Here is an 11,811-nt window from a genome sequence, read left to right as displayed (position 1 = left end):
TGTTTGCAGACAAAGCCAGGCAGACTGTGGCATCATAAACCATGAAAGAAGGAAAATGATGTCATTTTCTGCACAAATTTCAGTTAACTGCTTTTGTTTGGGACTATTCTTGGGCCAAACTGTTTCCATCTTCAAGAGTTCAGCTGTAACCATTTGCAAAAGATCAGTCAACAAGACTTGATGTTACTTCAGAAGACGGAGGGGCAAGGAGGGTCACAGGACCCACCCTCAGAAGAGTATAGAGCCACTCTTCCCAACCAGTTGAATGCAATTCTGCCCTTATTGCATGTGGCCTCAGATAGTGGCTAGATCTCTCTAAGGTGGGAAGGACAGGGGAGGGGGCTCCATCTTCACATCCGCAGAAGAGTCATCATTCATCGTGGGTGCAGACTTTTCAGTGTGACTGTTTCAAGGCCATCTATGCTCCTACCTGCCACCCTTTGACCTATGCTTGGTAAGTAAGCCTAATAAGCTCATTAGTTCTCCAAGGAACTTTGTTGAAACTGTACTTCAGTTTGTCATTTCACTGGAACCTTATGAAAAGGGGAGGTAAATGTTGCCCGGTTCCCCACTCCCAGAGGAAATTCTCACAACGTGATCACCCAATAAGTTAACCCAACACAACCTTTGCTGTTTGTCCTTCATATGAATACCCCAGTCCAATGAGCACATCATGTATATTAATTGGCAAACAATAATAACTATGTCCTTTTATCCTTGGATCTTTATACAGAGCCAATTAGGAACAGTAAGTGGTTTTGTAAGCAGTTTAACTCTCCAGGAATAGTTAGTAACACTGTTAGGAATTCTAATTACTGATGTGCATCAACGTTGGGAAATTTGCTCTGTTCGGCTTATTAAATTGTAAACACACTCTCTCCTGTTATTCTCTTTATTATCCACAGACTTCCATGAAAACCACTGATCTGCTCAACTGTTATCATTGGCTATCTTACCTGTTGGTTGTCAAGGTTCATCAGTGTGAGGCTGCTTGTTGAAACAGTCAGTTTTATATTCATTCCTGAAAACTGAAGATTGCTTTTGCCAAGAACCGTTGTCAGGAACTTAACGGGAGCCTTTAAAAATAACAAAACACCACTCTAAGTTACGGTTGTGTAACACCTCCTCTCTGTTTTATTTTACATGAACCAAAGGAGTTGGAATTATTGAGTGGTAGGACTTGATCAAAGCTTGGTCCTTTATGTGGCCTGTGGAGATGGAAGCGCATGGATCAAAACCCACCACACCAACACATGCTGCCTGAAGGGAACATCATGGCACAGATTCAAGATGATGCTATGCTATGGACACTTACAGAGTTTTCTGCTCTTATGAAAAATGGTGGTTTGACTACAGAAAAGAAAAAGACTTGATATTTTCCAACTGGCATTCCTTAGGATATAGGTTTCAAATTAGTATGCCTTTGTGCCGTGTTATACTACAGTGCTGGGTATGAGAGAAAATTGTTATTTGAGTCATTCACTTGAGTTTCATAAAATATCATTAAGTGATGAGTCATTCACTTGAGTTTCATAAAATATCATTAAGTGAATTTTGGCTTGAGATTAGGTCAAATTTTTCAACAATTTCTGAAACAGCTGTAGCCATACTTCTGGCACTTGGTACTATGTATTTAGATGAAGTTCTCAGCATGGACATCACAAAATGCTGATCAAATCTGAAAAATGTATAAGATGGTCCAAATCCTGTATTATCAAATATTTAGCCCAAATTTAATTCTTTAATATAAAAACAAATAAGCACATCTCATTAGCATGCAAATTTGCTTTCACCATTAATAAATGTTTTCATAAATTATTGTCATTGTACATGTGTTTATGAGTGTGGGTGTGTGCATGTCACATCACGTATGTGGAGGTAAAAGGATGGCTTTCAGGATTTGATCCTATCCCTCCACCATGTGATCCAGGGATATATTTTAAGTCATCAGATTTTTGTTGTTGTTAGTTTCTGTGTGTGTGTATGTGTGTGTGTTTGTGTGTGTGCAAAGTTCTTTCACATTCTAAGTGATCTCACCACCCCAGAGAATTACTTTAAAATAAATCTATTTATGACCTACTATCAATACATGTTTGATTGTATACTTATAACTCTATATCTGGGGTCATATAAACTCTCAAGCTGGGAGATAATTCAGCCCGGGAACATCCAAACTCAAGGACCCAAGTTTGACCCTCCAAACACACACACACACACACACACACACACACACACACACACACACACACTGGGAAGGCAGAGACAGATAGATTCCTTGGATTCACTGGCCAGCTAGCCTAGCCTACTTGGCAAGTCCAAGGCAGTGAAAGACACCATCTCCTAAATCAATCAATCAATCAATCAATCAATCAATCAATGTATGTCAAGGGAGACTGAGCCTGTACCACCACGAGCATACACATAAAACCGCATCCACATTCAAATATGCACACACATACATAAAATTCTCAAGCAGAAAAGGGTCACAAATGAAAAAAATTAAAGAAGCCCAGGAATAGAATGATCACTCTGATACCATTTTGCCATAGTGAAAGGGACAGAAAGCGAGAAGCTCGTGTAGATATTCACCTTTCGTTTTTTAATGGCTCCATGGGCCCCGGGGACAGCTTCACACAGGCGACTTATTGCTTCCCTAAAGACAGAAACCACAGAGAGTCTTAACATTCTGCCTGCAGTCTGCAAGTGAACAAGAACAGCACTCAGAAGGTACAGATGGGGTAATGGTGCGGCTGACTTAATGGCTTTCTCTCAGACCCACACTACAAGGTGCTATGCCTGGCGTTTCTGTAGTTCAAACCCAGAAGAAATCAGCAACACTCTAATACTGAAAATTTGTCTTACAGGGAGTCCTGTGATTTGCTTTATTGACCTTTTTTTTTTTCCCTTTGGATTTTCGGATTTATTTCATGGCGTTGTCAATTTTTAACAAGCAAGGGCAAACCATTCTTTTCTGGAACTACATCACAATTCTACCCCGAGCAAAATCCTCACTGTGGCATTGTGAATAGAGGTTGTACTATTTCACCACTAAAGGCAATGAAATATGAATGAATCTGACAGTAGAGGAAGCTTGTACGGGATGGGAAAAGCACGGAACTTCAAGGTGGTCTCAAATGGAGCTCTATTGACCCGGCAACTCCTGCAAGCCATTGAACTTTCATGTAATTTCACAGAGCAGAAGAAAATCAATATCAAGTTCTCTCTCAGGCTCATTTTCTGACCTTACTGTATACTGTACTTCCTGAGGAACAGGCAGCACTATTAATAAATAAGAGTCGCTGGGTAATGGAGGTGCTGAATGAGTCCGCACTCCCCTCCCCGGAAAGGCAGTCACGATGAGAAGCCTCTGGGCCAGGACTGAGCATCCTTACCCAGCCAGGCTTGCACTATATAACACCCACATGTTCACAACGCAAAGGGGGATGATCGCTATTAAAAGGAACAAACCACATCTACACGTTCACACAATAGTGTATTATAGCTTTTAGGCATATTTTTATAATAATTCAAAGAAAGGGAGGGGCCATCAGAGCAACACTGTAGACATGCTTCTAAAAAGCCACGGTTGGGACAGGTTCTAGCTCAGTGTTCTAGAGAATACTCCGTAAGAGTAGGCAGAACTTCCAAAGATTCTGGCTATCATTTCTTATAACATGTTCCAGCTCAGAATCTCTGCTTTTCTCTGAGTAAATGAACCCCCCCAACCCCCGCCCAGGCATTATCTCCTCCTTCCACATAACTGCTTATGTTGACAACTCACTGAAGGAAAGCATTGTTCTCTGGTTTTGTATATTCTCTAGGGAGGACATATTTATTGTTTCCCCAGTATTCCGACCTTTGTTCTCTCATTTAACAGAAGGATAATGCGGAAGGTTGGACTCTTTTGTTTGGTCTGTTGTTTAATATTATAGTTGTTTAAATGATCATTTGAGTTGATGAGATTCTTACCATTGATCCAAATTGTACTGCAAAAATAACTCATGTAGGCTCCTCACTGTATTGATAGAATTCAATAGAGTATTATAAGAAATGGAAGACCGCCTGCTTCCCGGGAGCCAATGAGAGTGCTGGGTAAGTGGTTCGAAATAACAATAGAAACAATGATGGATGTTGATGCTGCTACATACAGTAATTGCTTATTAATGTTAGAAGTCACTGCCTTTATATATTACTTTGTAGTTTCACAAACTGCTTTCCCAAACACTCTGATTCTCATGCATATTCTAGTATATTCTAGTGAGATTAGCATTGTGAATCTGACTTGAAGGGAATGGTCCCTCTCACAAGGTGAACCATGCTGGCAGAGTGGGCACCGCAATGACAGACATAGAAGTGGGAGCAGAGACAAGAAGTACTGGATGCAGAGAGCTCACATGTGTGACAGTGCTGGAGACTGCTGTGGGAAAGAGCAGTGAACAGCTGAGACAGATTAGCAGTTCAAAACGCTTTTCGAAAGGCCAGATAGCAAATGTGTTACTGTTTAGTTCCAACGAAAAGCAGCCCGAGACAATATATAAACAAGTGAACTCGTCTGCGTGCCAATAACATTTTATTTTTAGGAATATGAGCTGGACAGAGCTGGCTGATGGGCCGTAATAGCCATCCCCTGAATTAAACCACTTATACAACACCAGCAAGGTTTAGTCTTTAAAAACAAAGCAGGGTGTGGTAGCTTCATAGCCTAAGCATTCAAGAGACTAAGACAGGAGGGTCTTCAACTCTTGGCCAGCCTGAGCTACATAGCAAGACACTGTGTCAAATAACCCAAAAAGGGGAGGGGGAGGTTCATATTCATTCTGATTTTAAAATTGAAAATTAAAAATGACAAGATATCTCATGCACATTTAAATTAGAAAACAAGAACATACAAAATCAATTTTTATGAAAAATGAGAAATTTGAGTAACATATTTATCCATTGTTAGGGACATTCCCATTCTAAGTTGTAATTTGATAAAACGTAACAAATATTGGGTCTGTGAGGTGACTCAGGAAAGACATTTACTGCCTAGCCTTATGCCCTGAGTTCAGTCCCTGGGATCCACAGGTTGGAAGTAGAGAACTGACCCTGAAAGTTGTCCTCTGACCCCACTAGTGCACCACGGCATGCATGCCCCCACACAAATACACAATAAATCATAATAAGTGTAAAGCATTTTAAAATAACAAACATGAAGTTTACCAAGCGTTTGACGGGAGAGAACATGATTGAAATAGTTGACTTCTCTGTGAACATAACAAACATTTTTTCGTTTTAGAGTGAAAACACTGACCCACAATTAAGTGATAGGTAAACTGTAAAGGCTAGATCCAGTGATTTGGGATATTTCATGGCAAACTACAGAAATACTAGATCTGTAGAAGGCAGTGGGGGAAAAGGTAGATGTTCAAATCTGGCATGCTGGTGACATTCAGACATTCGATTGTGACATGCTGGTGACATCCATCATGTCCAAACTGCACCACAGAAAGCACTTATGAAGTTATATGACTGGGCTTTCATCCTGTGAACCCAGCACTTGGTCACTGAGACAGAAAGTAGGGAGTTCACAGCCAGCCTGGGCTACATAGCCACATTGTCTCCCAAAAAAACCAAACAAGCTTATAAACACTACCTTAGGTTGTTTAGTGGTGTTTGTGGCTTGTTATTTATTATGTCTTTCTTTTACATTTTTATTATTTATTTTATTTGTTGGGTATGTGTGAGACTGAATGTGTCTGGATACCACCTTTGTGCAGAAGTTCACAGAGGTTAGAAGAAGGGGCATCAGGTCCCCTGGAAGTGGAGTTACAGGCAGTTATGAGGTGCCGTGTGGGTGCTGGGAATCGAACCCAGATCCTCTAATAAAGCAGTAAGCGCCGCTCTAAGCCAGTTAAGCCAGCTCTCTAGCCTTGCATCATTATTTCTTGCTTCTGACTCTATTGCATTGAAATATAAACGATATAAATAACGTTTTACTTCTATGTGAAGTTGGTTGGATAACAATCTTTTTAAAATGTTTTTTGCTGGTTGTTGCTTGTTTTGTTGTTTGCTGAGACAAGGTCTCACTGTGTAGCTCGGGACTGGCTCTGAATTCCTGACTCTCCAGAATGCTAAGGTTACTGAACTGACTCCCTTGGGGTTGTTTTGCTGGTCCCTCTCTGATCTGGTCTCTGTGTATATCAGCAGCTTCAGCCACCAAGACTATTTCAAGGCAAGTATTTGGCTCCATTTTGTAAAGGGGAATCTGAACTTGAACAAATTCAGATTTTACCATCTTCTAATAAGGCAGCAATTGATGCCAGAGACAGGGCACAAATCCCAACCCACACTTGGCAGGGAGGACACAGGAGATGGGAGCCTCCAGCTCTGAGGCTGGTGCAGTATGTGTTGGGTGTTCCTTCTTGCAAATAACCCCAACAGAGAGATGGGGCCACAGCAGCAAGGCTGTGAGAAACTGTTAAGGGGAAATGGCGCAGAGGTCTTCTCAGTACAGGCTGTCAAGAGCGACTCGTGGCCTCCTAGCCCTGGTAGCTGCACTTGTGCAAGGTGCAGTCACATGACGTCAGGTTCCTGCGGCTTCTTAGAGTGTGAAGGTCTCTGACTATCACTGCCCTCAAAATAATATGGAACCTCTCTGTCTGCGCCTGTAAGCTTGTTTTGAGGAAGACTTCTTTGTGGATGTGTATGATGATGGCACCTACTTCAGCACTCATGAGGCAGAGGCAGGGGAATTGCTGAAAGTTCAAAGCCAGCCTGGGTTGTTCTTTCTCTCCCTCTCCCTCTCCCTCTCCCTCTCCCTCTCCCTCTCCCTCTCCCTCTCCCTCTCCCTCTCCCTCTCCCTCTCCCTCTCCCTCTCCCTCTCCCTCTCCCTCTCCCTCTCCCTCTCCCTCTCCCTCTCCCTCTCCCTCTCCCTCTCCCTCTTCCTCTCCCTCTTCCTCCCACCCCTCACACACACACACACACACACACACACACACACACATACACACACACCTTGGATTTGAGACTCTAAAATGAACCATGGGCTGTCTCTCCCTAAGCACACCTGTTGTACAAACTATTCAATTTTTAAAAATCTGTTTCCCACCCTGACCTTCCAGAAAACATTTTAGAAAGTGCTTCGAAATAATCTCTCCCATGTCTGCTTTCTTTGCTGATATCTGTGTTGACGAACTCAGAATCGCAGTCACGGGATCCAAAGGCGCCTGAATTTTGTTGCCTTTTCCACAAAGATCTTTTCTGTCCCTGAGACGGGGACCAAGAAACCAACTGCAACACAGTCAAGGGCAAGCATGACTCTTGTGACTTTGGGAGCCTCAGCCACACCCTGAGCCCAAGGCACCTGACAGTGAGCAGGTGGAGGGGACAGGAAGGGATCTCTCCCAGGGCCCAGAGTGCCAGGCTGCATCAGCCTGCATACCCCAGCCAGCTTTTCTGCACAGGTCTTTTGGAGTTGGTAGATACACACACACACACACACACACACACAGAGAGAGAGAGAGAGAGAGAGAGAGAGAGAGAGAGAGAGAGAGAGAGAGAGAGAGAGAGCCTGACTCTGACCACAGCATCAACAGTGGCCACTTTGTTCATTGACTCTCCATGTGAGAGGGAAAGACAGCAGGCTGATGTCAGCAAATGAGAACACAGCTGAAGGTTTACTGCGGAGGCTGCAAAACCCCGCCCACGCCAGAAGACAAAAAAAGAAATTTTGCCTATCTCTGCAAAGTCCAAACTAACCATCCAAACAAAGCCATCTTTCTTTACAGAACCCTGACCACTGCAGGACTTCAGTCAGTTTTTTGCCTATGTCTTTAGCCCGTAAACAGTTGTCCTCCTGTAGAAGCCATGTTGCCTAGCAGTTTCCCTCCCCGCCTGCCTTTCAAGTTTGGGAGACAGAGCACACAGTCCCAGACACTGCAGCACGCTCTGTGGGGGAGGTGCCACCGAGCAAAGCTTTTGCCTGGTGAAAATGCACTTCTTCAGGAAATAAGAAATCCCGAAGTGGGGGGGGGGAACCCAGGAAAGGACATCAAGATTCTTCACCTTCTCCTGGTGAGAGAGAGAGAGAGAGAGAGAGAGAGAGAGAGAGAGAGACTCTGTCTACTCTCCCCTGCCCACCTCAATTTTGTCCAGGCAAACAGACATGAGACTCAAGTTTCAATCATAGCAAAAGGCTTTCCAGATTATTGTCAAAAATGCTCAAGAGAAATAGAATTGCCTGTAATTCCCAGGGGAATTCCCTGCCTTTGCTTGCCCAAGAGAATCCTTAAACAATGACCGGCTGTCTCTCTTCTGCCTTCATGCAATGATGCTCGCATCCATGCCTCCTCAAACTATAGGGATCGTCCTGGGGAAATCTCTTCCTACAAAAGATCAAGACTTGGTGACCTATGTGTTCATTTTTGTTCAGCTTGGCGAAAAGAAAGACTGGCCGTGAAAAGCCCTCAGACAGGACACATTAGACCCAAGCTCGCCTTCACAGGCGATAAGAACACAATGACTGCAGTCAGGGCCACAGACTGGAGAACAGTGGATGGCTTCACACTCCCTCTGAGCTGTTATCAACGGGAATCTTCAGTGCCCAAGGAAGGTACACCCAGCTCTTAAAATACACCCTTTCACTTTAGAACCGGCCTCTCTGGTCTCAGCTCGGTCACATAAAGCCTGTCTGTCAGTGTGCCCAGCCCTTACTCACACTGACTTATCGCCCCACTCTGTCCGCTTAAATTGAATTATGCTTAAATCTGACTCCAAAGCGCTTTAGCAACCTGACCCAGCTCATTGTACATGGGTTGCTCTGTCTACACTGGGCTTTTCTTTAGACTCGGATGCAAATGTGGACCCATGAATCACACACTAGAACTCAATGGAAAATCATTCTCTCCTAACACATTTCCCCAAGTCTCTCAAATTGATAGAATACTTATGATTTCCGGCACCCCTTCACCATGATTTCTTGTATGAGAGACATGTGATTCAGTATTTGAAAACTTACGCCCACAAACTGGGGCTCATGAGGGTGTGCAAATGCTTAAGCCTTGTGAACGTGGCAATAAAGAAATAGAACTGATTCAATCCAGAAGTGTTTCCCTTTACTTTGGGGTATCCTGGGCTTCCTTAAAACAAGTCTGCTTTATATCAAACATGTAACGTATTATAAATCTTTGGGGTTTGGAGTTAAAGATTGCATTGACTTGCTGTGTGGCTGTGGGCATCATGTTTCCTGGGCTCCAGGTGTTCCAGTGTCAAAGTATTGGCCTTGCATGTAGGAGGCACAGGTTTGTTTCCTAGCTCTGCAGAAAGAGAGGGAGGCAAGAGCTTCATTTTTAAAAGTAAGGTCCGCTAATTCAGCCAGTCACTTGATTTATCCCAATTCGTTATAAATGGTAAGTATGTGTTTCTAAAAACTAGGCCGATCTTCAAAGAAGAAAGATTGGGCCCCGATTAATCTCACTTTGAACAGTTTATCATAGAGATGTCTGTAATATTTAGAGATACTAATCAATGGAATGAGAGCATAGCTTTTGTTACATCTTCCCTTTCAAAGAATGAGTTCTCCCGAAGTTCAATTGGCAGATCTGCCATGGACATCATGTTAATGTCATGTGGACGTCACGTAGGAGCGCCATCATTTCAACGTGTATGTATATAGCCCTGAGAGGAGTCGCTAACTGGTCTGGCTGGTTAAGCCCACAATGGTGAATAGTGGAGAACAATCTTGATTCGCAAGTCTGTTAAGAACTGGTACCATAGCCACTTGGGTGAGCCGTGACTGAGCTGAGAAGCACTGGTAGCTGGATCAAGTGCAGATGTCAGGAACTATTCAGAGACACTGGCTTTGCACATCTGGGCGGGGGCCTAGCAACCTGTAGCTGAAGAAGCTGAGAGAGTGGCTTCAAATGGCATCTCATGGCATGGCTGGTGAAACCTTCCCTTGGCCACACTGCACAAGGTGATGGTTTGGCCCTCCAGATTTGACCAAATGCCTGTGATTGTGGGTGTGAAGGAATTAGGACACTTGTTCTGGAGGCTGGGGTAGGGAGGGCTGTACTGTCTGTACATTTAATGATAGTCCATTGTGGAGAAAATTTGTTTTCAATTCAGTTACCCTGTAATCTAGGACAGATATTTGGCATGGTTCTCCCTCTAGCTTTTCCCAGCCTGCTTAGGGAGAGGGATATCATTTTAGGTCTGAACCTCTTTGGTCTCATTACCCTGTCACACACAGGTGGTAATGGTGACCTGAATTCTCTCTTTTACCAAGAAGCTTGGGGGCAGAGAGGCCTCCATCTGCCCCTCCAAATGCTTGCAGGCTCTAAGCCCCATCTCTCAACCTTGGTTGTGCAGAACAGAAACACCAGGGAATGTTAGCACACATTGCAGACATCTCAACTTCTGGCGATCTCATTTAGTTAGTGCAGGCTAGACCTTAGGCTTGTGAGGTTTTGGTTTGATTCTTTGTATTTGAGACAGGATCTTATGTAGCCAAAGCTGCACTCAAACTATCCTCAGCTATAGCTGAGGATAAACTTGAATTCTTAATGTTCCTGCCTCAGTTTCTCTATTATGGGTCTACAAGTTTCCAACCTTCTTGCAAGTACTTCTAACTGAGCCTTAGTGGAGCAGCATTCAAGAGCAGCAGTCTAAAAATCTTTTCTGAAAAAGTACAGATGGTAAATATTTTAGGCTTCTCAAGCCATACAGTCTGTCACAATTCTGCCGCTACAGCTTTAAAAACAGCCATAAGCAATATATATAAAGTGTATACAGTATAAAGGCACAAACAACATGCAAACAAACAGGAATGGTTATTATGCCAATAGCACTCATGGACACTGGTATTTAGATTTAGATTTAATTTCTACATAGCACAAAATAATTTTCTTTTGATTTCTTTTGAAAGCATTCTGGGCTAACAAGGTGGCAAGATAAAAATCAGGCAGGAGGTTGAATTTAGCCCACAAAGGTCAGAACAGAGTGTTGAGTTCCCTGGAACTGGGATTTTGAATGGTTATGTGGTGACACTGACCTGTATGGATGCTAGGAGTCACATCCTCTACTAGAGAAACTCATGGAGCCATGTCTCCATTTCTCATCCTGTTCTTTGTTTGTTTGTTTTGTGGACTGATAGAGAAGGAGACTTTTTGGGGTTAGGATGGGATTTAGTATCAACTAATCTTCATTAAGCTATACCACATACACCCATTCAAAAATAAGGGCTTTCTATGTGACAGACACCTAACTGGTGACCTCATTTTCAAATCACCAAATGGGCAGTGTCCTTTGCATCTAGCTCTCAAAGTGTGGTCCCTGAACCAGTAGTCTAATGTCACCAGGACATTAGGCCTGCAAAGACCGGAGTCAAAACTTCCAGGGGCATGCTCCAACAATCCATTTCTAACAAACTCTTTTCTGTGGCCAGATGGTGGTGGCTCATGCCTTTCATATCAGCATTTGGAAGGCAGAGGCAGGCGGATCTCTGAGTTCAAGGTTAGCCTGGTCTACATAGAATGTGTGTCTAAGCCTAATTTTCCCTCTCTTTAGTTGACATGAGAAAAGAACACTAAATATTGTTGGCTGCAGATCTACAGGCCTTGTGAAGATGTTTTAGAGCGAGCTCACACTTAACGTGAGTCTGACATTTGAAAGCCAGGCCCAATTCCAACTGAGAATTACATGTCTTGTTACTCTGTCACTTCTGGCTTTTAACATTTTCCTAAGATTTGTCCCTTAAAATGTTCTCCCTCGGAGGTGAAGAGTGAGCAGACCTGGTTTCCATAACTACCATTTACTGACAAGTGAACTGAC

The 11,811-nt window shown here is 43.3% G+C and overlaps 1 protein-coding gene across 1 annotated transcript in view; it reads right to left on the bottom strand.

Moving 5' to 3' along the window:
• The window catches only part of Shc4 (SHC adaptor protein 4), a 96,123-nt gene that overhangs the window by 45,654 nt on the left and 38,658 nt on the right, over window positions 1–11,811 (bottom strand). Inside the window, exons 3-4 of the mRNA XM_021156083.3 lie at window positions 2,590–2,653; window positions 957–1,076 (exon numbers count right to left, since the gene is read on the bottom strand). Coding sequence (XP_021011742.1) covers window positions 957–1,076; window positions 2,590–2,653 — 184 coding nt within the window. The remainder of the gene's footprint in view (window positions 1–956; window positions 1,077–2,589; window positions 2,654–11,811) is intronic.

Source organism: Mus caroli, unplaced genomic scaffold, assembly GCF_978045245.1.
Source record: "Mus caroli unplaced genomic scaffold, Mus_caroli_1 scaffold_2, whole genome shotgun sequence".
Taxonomy (NCBI): Eukaryota; Metazoa; Chordata; class Mammalia; order Rodentia; family Muridae; genus Mus; species Mus caroli.
This window is presented reverse-complemented; position numbering and strand designations above follow the sequence as displayed.